This window comes from Vanessa tameamea, chromosome 18 (assembly GCF_037043105.1).
Source record: "Vanessa tameamea isolate UH-Manoa-2023 chromosome 18, ilVanTame1 primary haplotype, whole genome shotgun sequence".
Classification (NCBI taxonomy): Eukaryota; Metazoa; Arthropoda; class Insecta; order Lepidoptera; family Nymphalidae; genus Vanessa; species Vanessa tameamea.
In genome coordinates, this window is record NC_087326.1 from 7,911,966 (window position 1) to 7,938,677 (window position 26,712).

Below are 26,712 nucleotides of genomic sequence, written 5' to 3' on the forward strand. Positions count from 1 at the left end.
CATTGTTACAGTTTTATTAACTTTAAGTATTTTACACAACTGGTATCAAACAAAAATCACTTCGGTACGGTGTTTTGAATAGAGTGAATAATTGCACATCATTAATTTACTTCTAACTATATTATGTACAAAATTCCTGAATACAAAACATTTGACAAACTTTTTTTTCAATTTGTTAATTTTATGAAAGGTTGGATGTATGAGAAATTACATAGATTAAAATAAATAATTATTAAAAAACATCTAAATATATATTATGTATAAGAATGTGGAAATGACATAATTGTACATAATATCAAGCCTTTCATAAATATCAAATTTACAAATAATGTTAAGTTGATATAGAATAATGGTTACATTATCACAGAAGTAAAGAAAAAAAAATTACGGAGTATTTATCCTAACACAATATTAATATTATACATAAAATAAAAAAGTATTAGAATAAGTCAGTGTTTAAAAATGGAATACAGTCAATAATAAATTGATTTATTTTATTTTAAATAAGTGTTACTCCACTGATAATTATATTATTTCAAATATATATACATAAACCCATTTCAGTAGAAGTCACACCAATTATAAAGAAATAAATACAAGAGTATTAAATTTGTTGAAAAGAATGATTAATGTACAAAAAATACATTTATAAATATAATTTATGCAGTATAAAGATATCAACAAATGGATTCAATTATGGATTGCATAATTTTAATTCAATTAATATAAATAATGTTTGATACATTACATTGGGTGCAATAAATTTCTAGCAATATCTTTGTTATTTTGTTTCGAAAGCAATTATTGAATAAATGCTGAATTAAAATGCCATAACAATACGAATACAATATTATGTACTAAGTGATTGTGATTGCACTAACGCGGTAAATAATAAAAAAAATATTTACAAAGCGCTTCAAAATTATCAGTTCATAGCAAAATATTTACAATACCAATAAACGAAATTCAAAATGTTTGTGCCCAGAACGATATTTAATAGTGCTTTAAATACATTACCGCGATTAAAGGTATAATTTTGATATTGGACAAAATAATACACAAAATGTTTCTGTATTATTTTGTCTTTGTATTATATTGTATTAATACCTATTGGTAACTGTCGATATCTAGCTGCGTTTTGATTTGTCTTTTATATTTGACTAAAAGAATAGTATTTAATTAAATATTTGATATATACTGTTGACATCAGTTGTCTAATGCTTTGAATAAATTTACTTATGTTATATGGACCGACTCGATGACAAATGACTAACAAGCGTTGAGAAAAGAATCAGCTTGGGCGTTGCTTATACATATCACAGGTTGTCTAAAGGCATATACAAACTTGATAAGGGTCCAAATTTATACATACCTTATAAAAACGTAAGACTAAGGTTTTTATATGACCTTATTATTGTACATTTAGTAATAAATAGGGTTTATATACTAATTAAATATGAGAGATGATAGTTTACTTGTTGCTTAATGTATAATTTATTATGTATTAATAAATATGAGATCCTTAATATTACATTCTAATTTGATTAGCGTAGGATTCATTGTTCAATCGCCGTTTCGTGGCGAATAACGAAGGTAATAACTTGAAAATATTGTAAAAGATAAGAGGTTTTCGTTTTTTCTCTGGCTGAAGTGGTTCAAATCGTTGATCACGAAAAAAATATATACCTACCGACATATTCAGTAAACGTACTGTGGCAAGCATAGCGCATATACAGTGTGTTCAATTCTTAAGTAATTTGACTGAATTATATATAAAACCAAACCGATTCGCTATATTTAATCAAACAAGCATTGCTTAGGGCACTTTTCCGATTATTCAACGATCAAATTTTTATCAAATGGACTTTAGAAAAGCGAACCTGACCTTCGGAACGCTTTCTGCCTGCAATGTCACAGCCGTGACGGCGGGGCGCACGCGTGTGTCTCACGCGTTGTCGAAGCCCTGGAATTCTCCCGGCCAGTTCTCCCGGCGCGCCACCCTGTCGGAGCCCGTGCACGCGAAGAACGCGTCGCCCTCGAACGGGTCCGACTCCCTCGTGAATATATTGACGGAATCCGATTTTTTAATGTCCCTGTGCTGTTGAGGCTTCGCCCTCAGCGGGGGCAGGTCCCCCTCGTCCTCCTCGGCGATGGAGGCGGTCCGACCTCTGGGGGTGGAGATAGTCGTGAAGTCATCTTCGAACATGGAGCGAGGCGAAAGCGAGTCTGAGTCGAACCGGAATCGTGTCGCCGGAGAGTCCCCGTCGCGCGCTCGGGCGGAGCTGCCCGATAGGGGGGATGCCGTCGAGTCTTCTAATTCAAAGCCGAATCTGAGATAAACAATGTTATACAGGTAACGGTTAATGTGTAACTGCTGCTTTATAAGGAAAAGTCTTGGAGTTCATTTGACCACAAGATGTTTATCCCGAGAATAACATCAAGCAGAAGATCGGCGGTGAGCGCGATAAAATTTTTCCATGCAGTTCAATTCATCAAAATTAAGAGCAACACTTATGATGAAGTAATGGTAAAGTTTCACACGTGACACGAGAAGCTTCATATTTAATACCAACGATAGCGAAATGACGACTACCAAATAGATTCTGGATAAGAAGAATGTATAAAGCTTGCTTTAAATGATTAAATATTTGGGTTTTCTAATTTTCTTTTTATCGTTTTTTTTTCACATTTTTTAAAATGCAAATCATCATTATAATTTTACCTCGTTCCCTCTAGGCAAGAGTAAGGTGCTCGTTTCTTCGTAGTCGGTGTGGGTGTGTCTTGGAAATCGTTGTCGAAGGGCGATGTATGCTCCCTCTCCCGCGGGGAAAAATCGTTCGAAAAGCGATAATCCCGCGGTCTTGTCCGAGGCTCCTCACGTCGCCGCCTCCTCGGATCCCGGGCGTCCCGGACTGACTCCCTCGTGTCTCTCGAATCCCGTCCCGACTCGCGCCCCGAGTCTCGCGGATCGCGCGAATCCCTTCCCGAGTCTCTACCGGAATCCCGCGCGTCTCGAGAGTCTCTGCCCGAGTCGCGAGGATCTCTCGAATCTCTTCCCGAGTCGCGGCCGGAATCTCGAGCGTCACGCGCGTCCCGGGCGGATTCCCTAGCGTCCCGCATTTCTCGCTCGACTTCCCGTCTAGAAGCAATAGTTGTTGAGCGACGACCCGGCCACCCTAATGTAGATCCATATCTGAAAGTAAAAAAATATTAATAAGTGCAAATTATTAGTATTATATTGATTCAAATGAAATGGACGCTTATTAGTATTACAGATCATTCGATTGACATAATTCATGGAACACCGCTTTGAAATTTTACTAAAAACTCTTACATACAATAAATAGAAAAAAAACTTGACATTTAAATATGTAATGCACGACTAATAAAATATAAGTATATAATAGATCTCGTGCAATTATATAAACTTTATGCTTTGGGTGAAAAGTAAAACGAATTCCACGTTTTTTACAAACTGAACTCTGTTTTTTGTTACTCTCAGACACGACCAAAAATAATTCAGGCAGAAGACCAATTTTTTCACACACGAAAGTCTAAGTGGAAACATCAAATGACTTACTATTATTGCAACCATAGAGATTAAAACGAAAAAATTGTCATCCTTACCTTCTTTCGTTTGGATCTTCACTTTGTCTTAATTCATTTCTTCGTCGAGTTTCCCGCCATCCTAAGGAGCCGTAATTTCTCTCTGAAATAAAGAACATGTTTGCTTTATAGTACATAACAGTTCGGGTAAAGGAGGCACATCATTCAATACAAGATTATATAGATGATAAAAAGCGCAGAGCTAATACTTGTTGACTTTCAGGCAGGATATATAACCTACATATATAATTCTATTTAACTAACATGACTTAGTATTTTTAAATGTTGAAAAAGAATAACTACTGAGCTTCTTGGCGGTTCTTCTCGGTAGAATCTGCATTTCGAACCGGAGGTATCTTCACTTAATATAGTTTGTTAAATGACGATTCAAAAGTGCTTGTAAAAGCATACTTGAAGAAAGTATGTTTTTATTTTGAATAAAACATTATATATTATGGTCATATATTCATATGACCATAAACGCAGTCCTTCTATGAACTCATTATATTTAGTACACACCATCCCTTCTCCAGCGTTGGTCGGGCCACCGCTCCCGGGGAGAAGACCTTCCAGAGCCGCCATCGCTGTAGCTATAATCACATCTATATGTTAATATTTAAATTTAGAAAACGTTTCAAAGATTCAAAAAAAAACGTAGTAATATGGAACTTCTATAATTAAGTTTCTGCTCGATTTACAAACTAATGTTGTTTTTCAGCACTTATCATATAATTTAAGTTAGCCACTAGCGCCCATAGACTTTGTCACTGTAAAAAATATAAATCTTTATATAACGCCAGCTATATGTTATGTCCCTGGTGCATGCAGTTACACTGGGTGGTACCTACCTAGAGAGGCTTCCACGAAGCCCTACTATGAAGTAAATAAGATGTGTTTATATAAATATACTCAACAAAAGCTATTTGTATTACAGAACAAGTATGTGTTTATAAAATATTAAAGTATGATAAAGCGACTTCACTAGCGTGAGCGTGTAAGTCTTATGTACTCACTCTTCCTCGTCGTATGAATGTATCGGTTTCCGATGCCGGTCCATGTCTCTATAATCTTTCGACCGCTCTCTGCTCCGCGAGTCTCTGTAATCTCTCTCCCTACTGTAATTCCTCTCTCTACTCCACGTATCCTTCTCTCTCTCTCTACTTCTCCGATCGCGCCTGTCTCTCTCCCTGTGGTCCCTGTGGTCCCTCTCCTTGCTGACGTCACGCCTGTCTCTCCCGCTACCGGAGTCCCTCCTATCCCTGGCGGATTCTCTACCGTCTCTATTCAAATCGATATCTCTACTGCCCCGCTTATCTCTCGGCTTTTCCTTTTCTCTTCCACTGCCAGAGTCTAGACATTCTCTAGAACCAGATGAATTGTGTCTGCAAACAGGTAATTGTCACGTAAGAGAATATAAAACAGAAGCAAGAGGAAACGATTCATAGCAATGCTCTATTTTACTACTCGTTCGCTAGGAAGATAATTGAATGATTAAAATTCCAATAACATTTATATACTAGTCATAATTCCTCTCAAAATCAGGGCGCCATGGTATTTTTTACCAACCTCCAGTTCGAAGTGGGAAAGCAATAGTTTGGAGTAGATAAAATACAAGTGGCTACACTGACCGCGACTCTCGCGACTCCCGCGACTCCCGCGACTCCCGCGACTCCCGCGACTCCCGCGACTCCCGCGACTCCCGCTCGCGGCGCGCGGCGCGGCGCGGCGGCTCCTCGTCCCACGGGGACACGTCGCGCGACGACGACGACGTTTGCACTGCGGACACGACACCACACTGACTACAGGACGCGGGTTAAACAAGAGCTCGATGTATGACGTTCGCGTCTTCCAGGTTTCGAGCCAAACTCGGCCCCGACGACCATTCTCAGGATCACTCATCATCGAGGAGGTTACCTAACTTCGCAGGGTAAATTATAGTTTACATGTGTGGTATAGATGTGCTACTTTTGCACTTGTATGGGGCATAGATATGTACACCCGATACACGTCGCATAGTTGAGCAACCAAACGTCTCAATAGTTCAACACTCTAGCATGTGACAGTAGCGGGTTCGTTTCCTAGGACTTTTACTATAAGTGAATATTTATTAGGAAACTTAGGTATATAGCTTACGGTAACTAAATAAACGATGTATAATTCGTATTGTTATTACATGAACTAACTAACAGCGATTTTTTTTTCACAAATCCAGTTTCAAGGCAGTAGTTTTCGGAGGCTTAGATAAGTTAAAAAACGAAATCTTAAAAAAAATGGGTTCTCAGTATCTAATACAATAACAATGCTCACACTGAATCGTTCAAAAATGTCTAATTTACTCTAAATGCATATGTTTTTAAAGATATTCATATATATAGCGGTTTTATAACCGTTGGTTATTAGTGGTCAGTCCAAGAAGGAGTAAGTATGTAAGTAGTACGTACCAGACAGTCCCCTGTTGTGCGTCCGACGTCGTCGGGTGCGCGGCTCCGAGTCTCGCGAGTCGGAGGACCAACCCTCTCCCCAGCCCAGGCGCGTGAGGCCCCCCACCGACATCACAGGGGGAAGGCATCGCTCTGAGGAAGATGATAATAGTTAACATACAGTATCTGGTTTGAAATTAACATTGCTTACGACATAAGAGTTTTGATCTTAAGCGTGCATTTAACTGGAAGGCATACAATAAGTTAATTTGATACAATTGACAGAATAAGAAAAAATATCAATATACTTTACTCAGGGCATATATTTTGGATCAAATTATAATTATTGTGTAGAATAAGGATAAATCAGGTAACATATTGGACTTGAGAACCCGAACAAAAAGGTTAAACCTTGAAATAGATTTTAACCTTAAAACCTTGAAGTACTAAATAGATTTTATTTTATTTTATACCTTTAGTATCTGGAGAAGAGCCGCTATTCACATCACTGATGGACCCAGCGGAGAGCCGCGTCGGCGGTTGCAGATCTCTCACCGGCGGCGGCGGCATCACTTCTATCGGCGTCTCTTTCTTTTCCTCAACTTTCTTCTCCTCTTCCTTATCTTTAACTCCAGGGCTCTTTCTGAATGCATCCTCCACATTAAAAGACAGGGAACTATTATCGATACAATCGAAAAAATCGGAATTATCAAAACCGTCCGATTTTTCGTCCGACTTCTTGCGTTCCTTGGGCGCTTCTGGCGGTATTGATTCGAATTCGTCCGGCGGTTCTATTATTGTTATTTCACGTAAAGCAGCATATCTGTCGTTGTTGTCGTCGGATTTCGTCTCTGTTACACCGTTGTCGCGCGGCGAGACACTACGCCTAGCCTTTTCTATTTGCAAATTTTTCATAACCGTCTTTATGTCTTCGATTTTTGCATCGATGGGTTTCGGACTTACAGAATTACGAAACATGTTGAACGAATCTATCGTGAGCTCGTCTAAGCTCTTTAATGGACTCTTGTCTAGTTCTTTCCTCTCCTCGACTTTATGTTCTTCAGTTTTTATTAAGTCGGCTATTGATGTTAACTCTTTGTCGTCCTCTTGTTTTACTTCTGATGCGATAGGATCTAATATTGACTTTGCTTTCAATTCTTGTTCTTGTATTTCTCTAAATGCTGCATATTTGTCGTAAGTGGGATTTGCTTTTTGGTCAAAATCATCGAAATTGGCTACAAAACCATCTGAGGTTTCCGTCGGAGCGAAATTATCTTCAAACTGGGGTTTGAATTCTGTAGTTACAGGTGCTTTAGCGGCAGGTTTTTCTGGTACTCTAGATGGTGCAGATATTTCAGGAATCATTGGAGTTATTCTTTCCTTTTCTGGTCGGATGGCTGGGTCCATATGAACGTGCTAGAAGCATAACCAACGTTAGGGATACACTTAAAGAGCTATGACCATATATACAATTATTAGGAAATAAATAGTGCAAATAATATTTTATTTCATGCCATTTAATTTTACATTAAGATAATAGGTTCAGTATGTGAGTATCATCACACTTCTAAGAGGGTTCTTTGAAGCGTGAAAACACTTGTAAAACATAAAATTTTAATAATATAAGATTCTATTTAATAACTATAAATTAGAGATGTATGATATGCAAAAGTATTACATACCGCTTTCTCGTTTTCTGTCGCCACATATGATCTGAGGTAGTCTGTGAGTTGAGGTAGAGTCATTGAGGATAACGTGGCAGCTGGTACGCGGAGTCTGTGTTAATATGACAATTTATGTTTATTTTTTATAAAATATATATATATATTAATTAGCTCTCGGTTAACGTTGAGACTGTAAAATGCCATTTAGTGCTATTTCCAAATAGAGAAACAAATGCTGTCGTGTGAAATTAAAAAAAAATTCTATTGTCATTTCGTCATAGTCCTCGGCGACTTTACTAAGACGACAATTTTAGAGGTTTTCGAATGTAGAACTTAAAAGGTCCAAGCCATATGCTTATGTTATGGATGTTACGTTGCTAAATAATTATTATATTTATCACCTGGCAGCTAAATCGTCCATAGTGAGTGTGAGTAGTTGGCTGAGCGTGATGTCGAAACGCTTGGCGGCGGGGAGGGGGGGCGGCGCCGGCGTCAGGTACTCGTCCTCGCTGCTGTTCGTGGCCAGCGACGACTGACGCGGCTTCATGCTGCGGTCGGCCTACGACCACATTTATACATTACATGATAACGAACGTTTGCAACTTGGTACTCCAAAATGTGCGTTAAAAACGTCCCGTAGAAGCAACGTAGCGTTGAAACCTGTCATTAACATTTTTGTTAATATTCGATTTTTCAAACAATTGCAAAAACAAAAAGCTTTGCATGCAATTCTTTATTAGGTTCCTTTTCTTAGACGTAAATAATACTACCTACCATACTATTGGCTATTTTGCTATAATTATCCAACTTTTTAAATGTTCGTTTTTGCTTATCCTATGATGTTTCTAGGTCCAAAATTTTCATTTAAATATCATACAATTTATCGTTTGATTATTCCAGTGAATAAATTGAAGTCCTCATCTAACGAACGAAATGAAATTTCATACTTGTAGTTTTGTAGGCTTATTATGACAGTTACATTGTAGTTTATAGTCAAACAATAATTCTTACCAACGGCTCCTTCTTCCTGGCAGGCTTAGGCAACGGTGGCGTTTCCGACTCTTCCATATCTTCATGGTCGTGTGGTGGTCGCGGCGGCGGGATGAGGCTGAGTTCGGCAATCTTCTTAGGGGGTAGAGGAGGAGGGGGCGACGCGCTCTCGGAGTTCAGCTTGGAGCTGGCGTGCGGTCGCTGTCTGATAGTACTCGTGTTCGTGTTCTGTCAATAAGATATTCAGCCATTAGTGAGAGGTCAACACTTGGTACCGGTATAAGAAATAATGACAATGAAAATAAGTGGGTTTTATGTGTGCGAGTGATGCGAACATATGTCCGGTACCTGTCGCGGCAGTCGCGGCGACTTGGGCGCCGGCTCCGGCGGCAGCGACACCTGCAGCGGCCCATTGAACACGTTCCGGGCCGTTTCCGGCTCCAGCTTATCCTGTATCAATTCCTTACTGAGGTCGCTCTTCGGCTCCTCCGTCCTCAGCGAGGAGAGTTTCGGGAAATCCTGCAGGCTCGTGAAGGGGTCGTCCCTGAAGGTGTCGGAGAAGGGGTCGGTGTTGTCGAAGGGGTCGGTCTCCGCGAACGGATCGGACGCAAAAAAGTCGGACGAGAATGTCGGCCGGGGCGGCTTAGCGATCGCGACCGTGCCGCCAGAATGCCGGGACAGGGAGCTCAGGGCCGTGGGCGGCCCGTAGGCCTCCGCCCGCGTCTCGCTCGGGCCCGGCAAGATATCGGATAGGAGGGAATGCGTCGGCGGTACGAGGTCTTTGAGCACTTTCTTTGGTGGGTTTTTGAGCTCCTGAAAGAAGAGTTTTTTGTCAACGTAAGGTTTACTCCGGCCGGTGCCGAGCGGGTCTAGCTCCGTGAACACGTCGTAGGCGGAGGCGGAGGCGGCCGCGGCCTGCGAGTGCACCTGCAACAGCGACATTACAAGCTCGCAAGCGCCGCCGAGCCCGACGGGCGTCTGCTGACTCACTCGCATACTCAGTGACAGCTAGCTACCTACGTTGCGTCAGATGGATGGGAGTGATCGTTACAGTTTAACGCAAAATGGGCATGAGTTGTATCTTAAAGTTCAAATTACCTGATATCTTTGAACTAGAAATCCTTACCACAGAGGTCAATGAAATAGAGATTTAGAATGTACATCACAGTTTTAGGTTTCTTTAAAAAACGTTATTCTAACTAATTTCCAAATAAAATAAGTTCACACTTTAATGTGAAACATATCTATTAAAAATTAAATTTTGTCACATTGCTTCATTTTCCAAATTAATAATTTTTTTCAGTGTTTTAAATTGTATCATTGAAGGTAAAAACAATTTAGCTCAGCGCATCGCAACATTAATTGCTCTGTCTTATACTCTTCTATCCTTCTCGCGACTAAGATATCTAATTTTTATATTCTTGAAAAGACAAAACAGAAAAGTATTGCGTGTCACTGCTCTACTGTTTATTGTGTAACTTGCTCTGACTACGTTACCATTTATCGATATTTTTCAATAACAAAACGACAAATAGTTTTAAATTAATCGTTTAAGTAAAGTTATTATTTAACACAAAAATTCTAACCAATTCTAAAATTGAACCAATGAGAAAATCGAAAAATGACGATCGATTGAGGGTAACGTCGGCGTTTGTGTGTGTGTATTTGTACGCAAGAACGTAGAGTAGTGGGCGTGCACTGACCGGCGGGTCCGGCTCGTCCACGAGCGTGGCGGGCTTGGGTTCGAAGTCGCCCGCAACCGACGAAAGGTCGAAGGAAACCGGCTTCCCGGGGCTCAGCGAGCGCGGAGGGACGCGGCCGCGGGGCGCGCCGGGGGGAGGGGGCAACAACCCCTTCTGCAGTAAACACACAGGATCAACTCATGTCTGTGGTCAAACTTATGTCTAGTAAAACAATCATGGAGGTAACAGGAAAGTAATCATGAAGTACGTTCCTCAATTAATCAATTTACCTGAGCAGGGATAATAAAGGAGTCCCCGAAAGGATCAGTCGAAGGAGTCAGGCCCTCGACCTGCGTGAGACCTCTTCTCAGCGAGCACAGCTCTTGTTCCAAGTCTACCAACTCTGCGACTCCCCCTTCTCCAGCACCTTCGGGTTTGGTTATAGAAGAACTAGGCTCCCCAGTCATTGGTATAATCTGGTAGAACAGATTAAAAATTAGTAGCATATAAATCGTTTTAACTAATAAACATCATCTGTCAGTGGCTAATAATTATAAAGAACCTTTACTTACTTACAATTATAAACGACATATTGTTTTCGATATAACAGGCCAATTTCAGTTAATCTTAATTATAAACCTACAAAAGTATATTGTAAAATATCAAAATTGCATGCCTGAGATGGCTCAGTGGTTAGAACGCGTGCATCTTAACCGATAATTATGGGTTCAAACCCGTCAAGCACCAATGAATTTTCATGTGCTTAATTTGTGTTTATAATTCATCTCGTGCTCGGCGGTGAAGGAAAACATCGTGAGGAAACCTGCATGTGTTTAATTTCAACGAAATTCTGCCACATGTGTATTCCACCACCCCGCATTGGAGCAACATGGAATAAGCTCCAGACCTTCTCCTCAAAGAGAGAGGAGGCCTTAGCCCAGCAGTGGGAAATTTACAGGCTGTTAATGTATGTAATGTTATGCCTATAATTGATAGAATTGATAACTCTGTTCAAAATTTTCCGACAACTTACAATCTGGTTACATTTATTAAAAATAAGGGTAAAAAGTATCGTTAACTTACTGTATCAATCCTCAATTCCCAATTCAACGAGGAATCCCACACATCTATATCAGATATATCATTTAAACGTATATATTTTAAATGATTGTTATATAATATACATCTAAAGCACCTAAATCTTAGTCTGTCTCGCATCACTTACAATATTTTTTCTGCGATCTTCTCAGAAAACTAAACCATTTCTACAAAATTGCGCTCCAATTATGACAACAAAACAAGGAATGTCGGATTGATTTGTCAACACCGATTGTGTTATGGGTGTTTAGTGTTGTGTTTTGGTTGTAAATAAACATACATAATAATCAATATTTAATGAGATTCGTATTATATTGTTTTTAAAACAAAATCAAAATATTTCACCAGTTTTGACGATTTTATTGACAGCAATACCTACCAAGGCACCTTACCACCTCATTAAATGTTAAATTGGCATCACTTTTTTGCTCAAAATTTTTAGTTAGTAAATTCTTACCTTAGTTTTTGTATCTGTAACTGTACTGGTGGTATGCCGTATGAGACTACTGGTAACATTTTTTCCTTCAAGTTGCTGCTTTGCCATTTCTACTTCTTTTTTCTTAAGTTCAAATACTACTTGAAATAAGTCCCTCATTGCTATAACTACCTGCGAAATAAAAATAAAGGTATAACTAATGTTGATTAAGTATATTCATACAACAATATTCCTGTACCCATCTTCCAAGCTCCGGACTGTACAGAAAATTCCTTGACAGCCAACACCAATTTTTTTTTCAAACATTGACGTACACAAGTCTAAAGACAATCAACCAATATAATACATATTAAGTCAGTCATTTACGGTTAATGCTAAACTCATTGAAAACTTTCGTCTTAAGGCACTGTGGGATCGACGATGTGAAGATTCGTCGAAGAGTCGTCAAAGGCCTTCTCATAGTCCACGAATGCAAGACACAGGGGCCGATTATACTCATGGGACTTCTGTATAATCTGCCGCACTGTGTGGATGTGGTCTATGGTGCCGTATCCGTTCCGAAACCCGGCCTGTTCCGGGGGTTGGAATTCGTCGAATCTTCGCGCAAGATGGTTCGTGATCACTCTTGAAAACAGCTTATAGACGTGGCTCATTAGGGATATGGGTCGATAGTTCTTCAGCAGGGTCTTGTCTCCCTTTTTGAAGAACAGGACGACCACACTGCTACTCCACGCCTCCGGAGTCCTCCCTTCGAAGAGGACAGTGATAAAGCTTCTGGAGCTCCCTCAGTACGGGTTTACCTCCTGCTTTCAATAGCTCTGTTGTAACGCCGTCCTCTCCAGGGGACTTTCCATTTTTAAGCTGTTTAAGAGCAATCTCGATTTCACCAATACTGACTTCTGGCAGGTCTTCGGTGAAATGGCGTGTCAATGTAGCTCTAGGATCCTCATTTTAGGTCGAGATGCATGCGATGCGTATAACCGGGCGTAGAAGTCCTCTACTTCCGAAAGAACTGCCGGCTTGGAAAAAACGACTTCTCCAGTTGCTGTGGTCAACTTCGTCACGTGGCTCCTTCCAAGAGATTGTACGAACACCTTAGAACTCCGATTCTGCTCGATGGCTCTTTCAATCGTAAGAGTATTGGAGCACCGGAGGTCGTATCGTACGCGCTTGCTGATCTCTTGGTTTAGTTGCCGTTTCTCTAACGAATAGGTGTAGACTTCATCAGACGGACGCGCTCGGCCTTAAAATTGATATTCAGAGAGCCTCGGATAAGTCGGTGATCACTACCGGTATTGAACCTGTTGAGCACTGAGACGTCTCTGAATATGTGCCTTTTGTTCATCATGATGAAATCGATCTCATTTTTGGTCATAGTGTCGGGGCTTTGCCACGTCCACTTCCTTTGGGGCTGCTTCTTGAAGAAGGAGTTTATCAAGAAGAGGAAGTTGACAAGCATTTGCTATGATTTCTGCTTCTAAATCCATGGGGTCCTAATACCGATTCGCTACAATTCTGTACTCCCACTTTAGCGTTGAAGTCCCCCATGACAACGTTGTAGTGGGTTTTCGTGGTGGAGTGGAGGGCCCTCGATATATCATCGAACATTTCCTCCACTTCATCGTCCGAGTGTGTCGAGGTTGGTGCGTACACTTGCACCACCTTGAGGCTGTACCTCTCGGTGAGCTTTACAATGAGGTACGCTACCCTGTTCGACACACTGAAGATTTCCACAACGTTGTCAGCTAGGGACTTTTTAACCAGAAACCCAACGCCACCTTGGTATTGTTGGTCTCCCTCTCGGAAGTACATTAGGTGGCCCAATTCGAGAGTTACGGTGTCCTCTCCCTCTCTACGGACTTCACATAACACTAATATGTGCCACCTAATTTTCCCAAGTTCCACCTCGAGTTGCGCTAGATGCGACTCAAGCCGTAGAGTGCGTCCGTTGTACGTGGCCAGTGTCAGTCGGTTGTGGTGGCCTCCCGTAGCCCGGTGATTCTTAGCACCCTACGTCCCGCCGTTACCATCGTCGCCACCATGATGAGGAATAGCGGGACCGGCGGGAACTGGGGGCCGTGGCTTACGTGTTTTCACCATTTGGAGGTATTGCCCATAATCGCCACGCTAGGCAGGCGGGTTGGCGATCGCAGGACGCAACTTCTCGCACCGGTGACGCTGCTGCCCGTCACCGGCCTGTGGTATTTAGCTACGCCTATTTTTTTATGGTTATACCGCCATCAGTCGGTCGCCAGAGCCTCGTTTGCTGGTCGGCAGGATGCACCACGGGCAAGTGAGGTTGGCTTGGGGCGCTAAGGTGTACTTTGCGCCCCCTTACATCCCAAAATACATGGATTCTATGTATTATATATTGCAGATTCTAATTCTGGAAAACAATATTATATAACTAATATGTGTCTCCTGTAATAATAATTCACATGATCTGCGATCAAAAATCGTAGAAAAACCATCATGTTTCATGCCTCTCATGCAGCGTAGAGGAATAAGCTTAAAATCTTTTCCTTCATAGGAAAGGATTTTTATTAAATCTGTATAAATTTACGAAGGAAATATGTAAAAAATATTTGTTCTTTTCTTTTTCATTTGGCAAAATTGTCTTGTTGGTCTAGGTGATATTTTTTTTAGCTGAAGATAATGAAGCTAAAAACGAATCCTAGGATTCGAGAGGTCCCAGAGGACTGAAAAAATGAGTTATTGTGTTTTTCTGTCAATAAATGAGCAGTAGCTACCCGGGAAATTAGCAGTGCTACATCTTCGGAAAATTTTTTGAAGGTAGCGAATTTTATTTCACATAAGCACGAGCAATTTGTTCTTCACTTTTACCTAGCTGGAGCTGTAAGACATGTAAGCCACTGCCTACACCAAGAATGCAAATTCTGTTTTTATTTATTTATTGGAACTGTTCCACATTTCAGATAAAAAATTAGTAATAAAAGCAGAACTTACTTGACTAGCTGCTTTATCAGTCTTGATACCAAAGAAGCGATGACCGGTGTCGGGAGATCCAAATATGTAGCCGAACGCACGAGAGTCCGTCATGTCCTGCGCGATGAAGGATATCTTGTGGACAGGATGATGATACAAAGAGTCCTGGAATAAATAATGGAATATTTTACACATAACAGTTTGGCAAAATTTATAAGGTAGAAGTACTGAGTTCACTATATAACCAATGTTCTATCTAGGCGTTTACGTAATATGCTTCAACACCTGACCTTTGTATGCTCCTATGTATAACACGGCTTATTTAACAATGATCTATAACCTAATGAGTCAGAGCTAATATTTTACATTATTTTTAAATATAATAGTAATTTCCATCACAACATGCACAACTTGTAATGTACCTGATGTTCATTTGCACCTATTGATGGAATGTGCTCAGAACGAATCAGTTAGAACTACACTTAATTTAGATATAAAGTCTGTTGGACAATGCAATTTCATTCTGGCAGATCCAACGTCTAATCTCGCAAAAATGTCATAGACCTGTGATTAATTAAGATAGTTTTAGGTTTAATATATATTATTTTTGTATCCCCCTAAGAATCCTCAACCAGGACGTCATGTTCGCTTATGCGTAAAAGTCCTTTTTTTAGAATAATATATATCACAATAATAGTTTTTTTTTGTTTGTTTATTAGAAATAGATAAATACGCGTAGAAGGAGGAATAGCATTTAAATATTGTACATGCGGTTAGCTTGTTATTTTTAATAGCAAGCTTTTAAAAGTGAGCATAATTATATGTCCTATAGAAAAATATACAGCATTGATAAAGTAATCATTACATTCACATTGTGTTATCACAGATATGGTTTCTTTTTGATTATATTTTTCACACTCAGTTTTGAAATGGCTAGGTGCTAATTTAGGAAATTCAGGTGCACCTTGCTTTATTAATACACAAGACCATTGATGAAGCAATTTATTTCTTGCCTGAATAATATAATTCAAAGGGACGAAGTAAAAGGAAAAAGATATCCTAGACTCTCAGTCAAAATAAGACGCTCTAGGAATCAATCCTTGGACCTTCTCTATTCCTCATATATATAAATGACTTGCACTATGTTGTATCATGTAACAAACATGACATTTTTGCAGACTACTTGCTCCTCAATGGTTTTTAAAATAAAAAAAGTTTCAGTATGACGATGTAAGCAATGTTGTATCGGATTATATTTTCGGTTGAAGTAAATAATCTAACGTTTATCAAAATAATTCAAAAGTTGTACAATTTAGCAAAACAAATTTAGTTATCAATTGAGATTAGATATAGTAGTATCAAACAAATTTATTGACGTTACTATTGATGCTAAATGGCAATGACCCCCTATACACACAGATTGTCGGATACAGCTCCGCAGCAGTTGCGGTGTAAAAGAACAAGATTATATACAGTATATATTTGTACTTTCTTACGGCAATCCACGGGATCATACCTCAAAGTAATGCTTCTAAAATTAAGGTAATATTTTAAAAGTTGTATTTTTTTCCACTTTCTGCTACTAACTTTTTCCATTTGCATAGACTTATAGATTGCAAGCCCACGATTGTAATCTCGCGTTTCTAACAGCTTTTTTTTAAAGTCAGATAGTGCTTATTTCGTGAGTGCCATTTGAAGATTGAATTCAGATATAAAATATATGATTTAAAATAATATAGAAAAGAAGAATTATGCAGTATTGGATGGAATCAATACACCGATCTTCCCAAATTTAATAAAATAAACCTCAAACTAAAGATGTCATGTAGGTCTTTCCTCTAGTTCATCAATTAATTATTTAATATTGAAACGATCCATTAACGCATGGCCTTACCAAGTCAGAATCGCGCGGTGCCCGTAACGCTTTCCTGGGGCTTCGTACTTCATAATTTGTGTAAATAGATTGCACGGGCGCCGCGCAATTCAGATAAACCACGCGGTTACGTCATATTTATTGTTAAGATGCCCATGTAAATAAGATCCGAGCGTGAATCTGTAAACACACGATTATATCGGGGTTTGCCTTGATAAATGGTTTTGTCGACCGATTTTGACGTGTAGTATCCGCCCGCGGCTTCACCCCGTGTGAAGGAGAATTTAGGTGAGAATTTAGCAGGTGTTAGGTACATTTTTCCGAGAAGAATACGCTATATGCTATTTCAGACTATAATCTATCTCTGCGCTAAATTTCATTAAGATCCGTTCAATGGTTCTGGTGTGATTGAGTAACACACCTCCATCCATCCAAACTTTCGCATTTATAATATTAAAAAGTAATACAATTTTACTACCAGGATGAGGCAGCAAAAATGTGATAACTCAAAATACGCCTCTCCTCAACTCAAAAGAGCAATTTTGTATTCGTTTTTTATTTAAGTATCAATGCATTAGAATCCTGTCTTTTATTTTTACGTATTTGTCAGAATCTGGTATTATAATTTGTATTGTACGTATGGTTACTACATAGGAGTTGACTATAGCTAATAACCTTAACATTTCACACCGTTTTGTAGTGGACATGTTACATGTAATAATTTGTACAAGTCATTAGTAAGAACTATGGCTGAATGTATGAGAATAAATGATTGCACTTATCTATAAATATTCATCTTTGGGTGCATGCAAGTGAAGCGCAATTTAAGCAAGTTATTATTTCAATTTAGTAAACGCTACATTTTTTTACCAAGTTGTATTGGTGAATATTTGCTGTTTCATAAGACTTGCCTCCCTGGCATTTATGGTTCTATCTTTCACTCATTTAATAAATAGCTGACCTTGAAATACAACTACTGTAATACAATCTTACGAAGTATATGGAGGTTCATATACTTTGTAAAATTTCATAACTCATTTTGCAGCGTTAGCAAGAAAATAGCTTGCTATAGTAAAAATACAATCTTGGTACTGAATCCTTTAAGAACTTCTTAAATTAATGCTGAACTTAGTGAAACAGATAATGTATAAAAACTTACACCGGTCTTATCATCGCGCAGGCGCAGTCCATCGATGGCAACATGGACCTGTATCCTCTGTTTATGCTCCCCTGCCGCTCTAATAGCCATCTTTAAATCTGCAAGCGCTTCCTGACACATCCTGTCACCTCGCGCCTCCGGTACCTCGAGTACGCCAATAAGTTTGGCGCGAAACGAGACACCCTCGCCGAGGAAGCGACCCGGCTCGTTCTTGTCTGCGAGAGGTTCATAAATGACTATAGAATAACAAGGTTAGCATGTTCTCTGACAAAACAATTTTCGGCATTATTAACACCAACGATATACTATGTTAACGTTAAAACAAGCACGCATAAATAGTCCGCTGCAAATATTTATATATTCGATGGATTCAGATATCTATAAAACAGCTTGAAGATTATTTACTAATTTAAAGTTATTGTAAAAAAACTCCAACACCTTTTGTGAATCGTGATCGATTAAAGTGACTGACTATGTAGAATATATTGAAAGGATAATAAAATTATATTTTCAGAAATAATAAAGGACTTTGTGTATAATACAACTGTATCTGCGAGAGAGTTGGCACAGAATAGCCATTAAATTTAACGACTTATTTTATGTTCGGGGCAGCAATTCTGCTTCAGACGGTTCATCTCATACTTTTTTATTACACTTAGTAATCGCGGAAACAGAACACATACTTTGATCCAATGATTGCTTAAATGTTTTAATGACTAGAAACGTTTCATTAAACATAAAAATATACCACAAAATACGATTTCAGCAATAATATATTTAAAAAAAAGCACTAATATTATACCCCAATTTCACTGGAAGTTTTCGTCAAATAATATCTTCCATAAACAATTACCTCGGCCTAACAAAAGTTTTGTATCGTTTTTGTTAAGAGTCATTCTTTTTTTTTATTGTCACAATGAACTTTGGCTAAGAACGTTACGATGAGGTCGAGTGCGAAACAAGAGTGAGCAGCGTTGTCCTATTTCGGTCCCTGTTTACGGTGCATCACTGGCTGTGTAATTGAATTTCCTGTTTTTAAATTTAGAGTCTTCAGTCTGGGACTGAGCATACATGTTCAAAACCGGAACCTTATCCTGATACTAAGTTATAACATATAACGACGATATGCTATTCTCAATACATATTAATAATAAGCCGTCTAAAATCATTTAGTTTGATCAGAATAAACCCATCTATTCATGTTTTATTCCTTAACAACATAGAACTACAATAAATCTGTCAGTGGTCCAAATTAATCAATATTGGAAATCATGTTATTATGTACTAACAATACCAAAGTGAAATGGCAAATTAAATATTAACCATAAATATACCTATACATCTTTTTTCCTTTAGCTCTTCATATTACGCGTACATTATACAATGTTAGTTAATACCATGAACACTACCCGTTTTTACGGGGTTTCTTAAAGAGTATCACTTAACACACATTATTGAATTATACGCCTGGTTTGACACTAATTATTAATGTTCAAGTAATTTTCGATTGCGTTTGCAACGTTAAGCTTCATTAGCTTAACTATTGTATTTGAAAAATAATAGTAATGCCATAATTCAAAATTAATTTTGTAAATTTCATTATATTATAACATTTAATTAATACATTATTTTAATAATACATTTTATAGAAAATAACATAAAAATATAACTATTTCTCTTTTGGGAGTTCAGAATTTACCTATTTAATTTACGTAATTTATAAAAGATATATTGTTATACAAAACTTATAATACTGATGAAATTTATTATAATAAATACTTGTTATAAAGTAAATAACTTAATATTGGAAAATAACTAAACACTACTTTCTCCATAAAGAAATATATTTTTTAATTTATTGAATAAGAATGTTTATTGTTTAATAATGGATAATATTCAAATCAAGCCGACGTACGAACCATATAAAATAAATTAATTATAACATATATATCTACTTATATTTAGACTTTATAATATAATTATATACGGTAGGTTTCATCGAACATTTCCACATTAAGGTCATAACGAGATAAGGTAGGGAGCAGAGGGGGACCAATCATTCATAGCTAATCTACCCATCTAGTGTGAAGCATGAAATGCAATATATGATCGCAGTACTCACCGAACTGCCGCAAGAGGTGCTGGAAATGACACACCTGCATTATTCCGAATAAACCGAATATAGTTAGTTACTCCCCCCGCCGCACCACCGCTCCACCGCCAGGCCCACAACACACCCTCTGTTTAAAATCAGTCACTAATTATGATATGACTAGCGATAGCTCGGGTGACATACAGTTAGTACAGTGGTTATCATGGCCGGACCATGCATGTTACAACGAAAAAAAAACGCAAAATATACAGCACAAAGCGAGGATGCCCTAGTGTATCCGCTTACATTTAGCTCTATGATCTAAACACCGCATGACCGTAATGATATTGAAATTTAGAAAAATCGTGTAAAAGCTTATCGAGTCACGCAAATTCAGAACTCACATTTGCAAGGGCTGGTTTTCTTACGGAGGGTTTGCATCGGAAAGTCAGTCGGTAACTTGTGATTGAACATCGGGAACTCGCCTTATAGACCTTTCGGCCGCACTGTAAAGCAAATACACTTCGCATTCACTCGCGATATATTCATTTGTGACACTGGTGTTAAAGTCACTGAGTAGAATGCAACATACGAGTTCCACTGGGAGATTTATTGATTTTTACGGTGCCATCGCGGCCAGTTCACGAGTGCTGTCGCGGCGAATTACTTCACATCTCGCGAAAGTCACATTTAGTTCGAAGTTGAATAGATAACGATATATACAAGCATTAAATAGAGCATTAGTGTTTATTATAAACTCAGTCGGCACAGGAGGATCCCGGCTCGCTCGCTGGCACATGGACAACACACGCACGCAACGCCCTATCGGTGTGAGGGGTGCGCGCACACACGCGCAATACAACCCTTGATCAATATTCGCCCCCGATCTCCAGTTCGTACAAGTTTCATGATCCCGTCAATGAAATTTCTACTCGGCGTATATTTTGCTTTTACGTAATTTATATGGAATAAACGTTGTTGCCGAACGTCGTTACGAAACTGTTTCAAGTTAAATGACAACTAACGTATAAAGATATAGATTGCTTTGTTTTTCGTTTATAATATACGTACGGAATTTATTTTCAATGACATTTACAATTCAAATACAAATCAGAGTTCATTAATTTGTATTTAACATTAAATTATATAACATTAGCTTGAATTTTATATTGTTTTTTTTTACAATGTATATATATAATGTATTATTAGTGAATTTAACTATATATAATATAAATAAATAAAAGTCATCGTTTTTTTTGTGTGTAAAATGTATACAAAAGGAAATGAAGAATCTTTTAATAGACATGCTAAAGTTTAAGATGTCAGATAAAATTATCACAGAAGAAATAATCTTTATTTCTGTTGACTAAACAAATGATAACTGGTAAATTTGTTTACTGTGATATTATATTAAATTATTGGCTATCAAGCAACAAGTATAATAATATTTAAAAGTTTATTATACAATTTGTAAGTTTGTTTAATAACAGACACTTAAAGTATATCAAGTTATGATCATTATAAATAAAATATGAAATTCTTTTGATATTTTTATTATGTATACCATGCCCATGCAATTACATTAATTGATTATTATTTAAAACACATCTTAAGTATATTATTATTAATTAAAAATAATAAGGATTAAACGCAAAGCAATGTGTTATTTATTTAAAGCAAGTTGTTATTGTTTTATAAATGTTTTTATTATGTTTAACAGAATATTTATTAACACTCTAAAATATAATAAAAAGGGACATTAGATTATTTATTATTACTTGATAGCAAATGTTTATTTTCAAGGAAAGATGTTTTTAATATAAAAAAATGCAAAAATACAATTGACAAAAAAAGGATAATAAATTCATATCCAAGTCTTTAGGTACAACTGCATGTTACCTTGGCTTCTTTAATAATGCTTATGAACCAAAACAGTACAAGGTCTTCATTTGATCATTGCTGTAGTAATATTTAACCTCCTTGTTTTTATATCATTTTATAACTTATGTCATATGTCACTCTTAAGAACTATGTACTTTTATTATGTAGAATAAAACCGTCTATACGAGGTGTTATCTTATTACAATTTATTCTACATAATATTTTAATGTGTTTACAAGATGGATAAATACTTGAGACCTGATCGCTTAGATATTGATCCCTCCAATAGTTCTGCAGCGAAACATTGGGAACATTGGAAAAGGACATTCGAGAGTTTTCTATCGGCTTCTGATTTTTCTCACATGTCAGAAAAAGTACTGACTTCTTATAAAAAACTTGATTTACTTATAAATCATGTATCTTCTAATATATATACATACATCAGTGAATGTTCTACGTATGAAACAGCAATAGCTATATTGGATAAAATATTTATAAAACCCAAAAATATAATTTTTGCAAGACATGCTCTAGCAACAAGAAAACAACAAATTGAAGAGTCGATAGACAATTATTTACAGGCATTAAAACAATTAGCAAAAGACTGTGATTTTAAAAATGTTGATGCAGAAACAAATAGAAACGATAACATACGCGATGCATTTATTTCTGGAATACAATCTAATAAAATAAGACAACGTCTCCTTGAAAATTTAGACTTATCACTCGATGACGCTTACAATCAAGCCTTGTCTCTAGAGGGAGCAGAAATTAGTTCTCAGCAGTATAATATCAGCGTTAATGCTATTGAAAATAATAAATCTAGAGATAATAGTATGTTTGTACGACCAGAATCATCTGAATATGATAGTAGAAAAAGTTCTTCAGAAGCAACTAATTATAAACGGAAATGCTTTTTTTGTGGTGACCGTATTCATATTCGCAAAAATTGCCCTGCACTAGATGTAACTTGCCAAATGTGTGGTAAGAAAGGCCACTTTGCTAACGTTTGTCGCAGTAAAATATGTAATAATGCGGCAACAATTAAACAATTCGAATCATCTGCATGCATAGTAGCTGCTTCTCCAAGCTCGTTAAAAAAAGCAACGTTGCCTGCCTACATAAAGGGAATTCGAGCACACGCGTTAATTGATACTGGAAGCTCAGTGAGCTTTATTAATGATAATTTTTTTAAGCTTTGCGGATTAAAGAAATTGCCTAGTAATCAAACTATTTCTATGGCATCGACTAATTTCACATCACTAGTTGATGGAAAAACTATTGTATCAGCAAAAATAGGAAATCACGATTACGATGACTTAAATTTATTGATTGTAAAAAACCTTTGTGCTGATTTAATTATAGGTCACGATATACTGGAAAAACATTCATTTTTAGAATTTTCTTTTGGAGGGCCTAAAGAGCCGATAATAGTTTGTAATGTAGCAGAAGCGTCAATTCCTGCCGTTCCTTTATTTGCAAATATATCTGCCGACTGTAAGCCGATAGCAATAAAGTCTCGCCGATTTAGTCAAGATGACAAACAATTTATTATTCAAGAAATTAGAAAGCTTTTAGCTGAGGGTATAATTGAAGAGAGTTCTTCGCCCTGGCGAGCTCAGGTCTTAATAACAAAAAATGAAAATCATAAAAAACGTCTTGTTATAGACTATTCACAAACAATAAATAAATATACGCAATTAGATGCATATCCGCTTCCTAATATAGAAGAAATGATTTCTCAAGTATCGAAATATTTTTTCTTTAGCACAATAGATTTACAGAATGCCTATCACCAAATACCGATACTTGCTAAAGAAAAACAATATACAGCTTTCGAAGCAGATGGAAATCTGTATCAATTTCGACGTATTCCCTTTGGAGTTACTAATGGCGTTTCCAGCTTTCAAAGAATCATTGACTGGGTGTTAAAAGAAGAAAAACTCAAAGATACATTTGCCTACTTAGATGACATTACTGTTTGTGGTAAGACATTAACCGAACATAATGAAAATTTAGAAAATTTTTTAGCTGCAGCTAGAAAGTATTGTCTCACTATTAACAAGGATAAAAGCAAATTCTCTCAAACAACGATAAATATTTTAGGATATAATATTAAAGATCAAGTTATAAGACCCGATGCTGATCGCCTTCGACCTCTAACGTCTTTACCACCACCAAACGATTTACCATCCCAACGTCGGATCGTTGGAATGTTTGCACATTACAGTCGATGGATACCTAATTTCTCTGAAAGAATTCATGCTATATCTCATAATAAAATATTTCCATTTTCTGAAGAATTAGTACAAAGATTTCAATCATTAAAATCAGACATAATTAAATCAGCTGTGTATGCAATTGATTATAGTCTTCCACTTACTGTCGAGACCGATGCCTCTGACCATTCTATTGCTGCTGTTTTATCTCAAGATGGTCGACCTGTCGCATTCTTTTCTAAAACATTAAATCTAACAGAACAAAATCATTCAGCCATTGAGAAAGAAGCTTATGCCATAGTAGAAGCTTTAAAAAAATGGAAACATTATCTTATTGGTAAACCTTTTCGACTAATAACCGATCAAAGATCCGTATCATTTATGTTTAATAACAAATTGACAAATAAAATTAAAAACGAAAAAATACAGAGATGGCGTTTAGAACTGGCACCATTTAAGTACGATATAATTTACAGGCCAGGTAAGCAAAATGACATTGCAGATGCATTATCACGTATTTGTTCCTCAGCTCAAGTACAACACACAAAATTGATTTCATTACATGAAGCTTTATGTCATCCTGGAGTTACAAGAATGGCTCATTGGATTAAAACAAAGAATCTACCATACACTATAGAAGAAATAAGAAACATGATAAAATCTTGTCGTGTTTGTTCAGAAATAAAGCCTAATTACGTACGGAATCCTATTCCTAGACTTAACTTAATTAAAGCAACAGCTCCATTTGAAAGATTAAGTCTAGACTTCAAAGGACCAATTCCAAGCAATACGAAGAACAAATATATACTAACAATAATTGACGAATTTTCGCGTTTCCCATTTGCATTTCCATGTGCCGATATCTCTTCAAAAACAGTTATTAAAAATCTAAACGAAATATTTCTTACATTCGGTATGCCATCTTTCATACATTCTGATCGTGGTACAGCATTCATGTCTTCTGATTTAAAAGAATTTCTTTATAATCGTGGCATTGCAACGAGTCGAACTACACCATACAACCCGCGAGGTAATGGTCAAGTAGAACGCCTTAATGCTACTTTATGGAAAGCTGTACAATTAGCATTACGTTCGAAAAACATGTCTATTGAGAATTGGGAACTCGCTCTGCCTCAAGCATTACATTCTATCCGCTCTCTTCTCTGTACTGCTACAAATTGCACGCCACACGAAAGAATGTTCACACACACAAGAAAATCAGCAAACGGTGTATCAGTACCTAGTTGGTTGATAAATTCGGAGCATGCACTTATGCGAAAATGCAATCGCACTAATAAATATCAACCACTAGTTGAAGAGGTGGAATTAATACACGTTAATCCAAATTATTCCCACATACGTTTATCGGATGGTAGAGAAACTACCGTTTCAAATCGTAATTTAGCACCTTTAGGCCAAAGTCAAAGAGAATTTGATGTTTTAAGTGAAAATGAGGTACCGATTGATGAAGAACAAAATTCACCAAGGGAAGATAATACATCAGATTCTAATTATGAATCCACCGAAGAGCTGCCACCTGAAGGAAATCGATCCAATTCTATGGAAGAGGAAGCAACTTTGCGTAGATCAAATAGAGAGCACAGACTTCCTACACGACTGCAAGACTATGTTTTAAATTAAAGTGTGGGTGAATGTAGTAATATTTAACCTCCTTGTTTTTATATCATTTTATAACTTATGTCATATGTCACTCTTAAGAACTATGTACTTTTATTATGTAGAATAAAACCGTCTATACGAGGTGTTATCTTATTACAATTGCCTTATTCATCTTTTTATAAAAAACGTTAATTATAAGGAATACAAGTTAAGTAAGCAATAGTAGTTAGGAGGATAGTTTTTATATATAAGTTTTCGTGAACTTTATAGAATATAATAATCAGCAAAATAATTACAATAACATACAAATATTATAATATTACTCACATAATTTTACAGCCATAGTATTCGAGATCCAATTATACCCTTTACGAGTTGAATATATACGAGGAGAATATATTTTTACGGTCTATAAGTTTTACTGAATAAATTACAAGTATGTAAAAATTAGACGAAAACTTTTTTTATTTTTAAGGCGCTATTAATTCGTTCAGTAATTCTCAGCCAACTACATACAATTATATACCGAACTGTAATATAAACTTAGTGCGATCAACAACCTCAGAATTCGTCCTTCTCCTTTATCTTCAAAAAATGTAAATAATTCTTTGACATTTGACATCAAACTTGACAAGTTGTCATTTACATTTAAAGTACAGATAAGATAATTTCATTTTTAATGTGAAGAGTTATTTTTATACTATTTTAACACAGAAAAAAGACAACACTTTATACAAGTTAACATTGGTAATTGTATAACTATTGAGTTATAAGTTTAAATATAAGACATAGCGTAGCATAAATTCTATAGTTACATCATATATTTTTGCCGACTTTAAATAAAGCTAATTTGGTTTTGTCAAAGAGTTAAGTTGTCTTAAACTTTAAAAAAAAAAATCGAACTAAAAAGTTTTTATTCGACAACAATTAATTAACAGTTAACAAACAGATTGCTAGTAAGCCTAAAGTTGAATGTTTCAAAAATGACATTTAATAGTACGTATAGAGCAGTAGCAGATGTAATGA

The 26,712-nt window shown here is 36.9% G+C and overlaps 1 protein-coding gene across 8 annotated transcripts; it reads right to left on the reverse strand.

Annotated features, from left to right (window-relative positions):
• On the reverse strand, positions 1 to 26,284 carry LOC113400092 (protein disabled). 8 transcript variants are annotated; one of them, XM_064217658.1, is made up of 19 exons: positions 26,014 to 26,284; positions 19,997 to 20,114; positions 17,875 to 18,089; positions 14,864 to 15,007; positions 11,918 to 12,067; positions 10,653 to 10,838; positions 10,384 to 10,536; positions 9,029 to 9,607; positions 8,702 to 8,908; positions 8,092 to 8,249; positions 7,709 to 7,802; positions 6,500 to 7,442; positions 6,048 to 6,179; positions 5,235 to 5,382; positions 4,620 to 4,988; positions 4,126 to 4,196; positions 3,628 to 3,709; positions 2,723 to 3,193; positions 1 to 2,330 (listed from the first exon to the last, which is right to left on the reverse strand). In XM_064217658.1, the coding sequence occupies exons 2-19, from the start codon at positions 20,034 to 20,036 to the stop codon at positions 1,946 to 1,948; spliced, it is 4,527 nt and encodes a 1,508-aa protein (XP_064073728.1). In that variant the 5' UTR covers positions 20,037 to 20,114; positions 26,014 to 26,284; the 3' UTR covers positions 1 to 1,945. The 8 variants fall into 8 exon arrangements, with proteins under 8 accessions (XP_064073728.1, XP_064073726.1, XP_064073724.1 ...); XM_064217656.1 differs by lacking the exon at positions 19,997 to 20,114 and adding an exon at positions 20,371 to 20,472; XM_064217654.1 differs by lacking the exon at positions 19,997 to 20,114 and adding an exon at positions 20,371 to 20,472 and having other exon boundaries at positions 17,875 to 18,110.
• Positions 26,285 to 26,712: the final 428 nt, after the last annotated feature.

Bases quoted from the DNA above. Each gene is read 5' to 3' on its own strand.
- LOC113400092 (XM_064217654.1), bottom strand. From the start codon at position 20,440: ATGTTCAATCACAAGTTACCGACTGACTTTCCGATGCAAACCCTCCGT. The intron at 15,008-17,874 runs GTAAGTTTTTAT...TATTTATTCCAG, and splicing joins TGCGCGATGATAAGACCGGT to GACTCTTTGTATCATCATCC. The intron at 2,331-2,722 runs GTAAAATTATAA...TGTTTATCTCAG, and splicing joins TCTTGCCTAGAGGGAACGAG to ATTCGGCTTTGAATTAGAAG.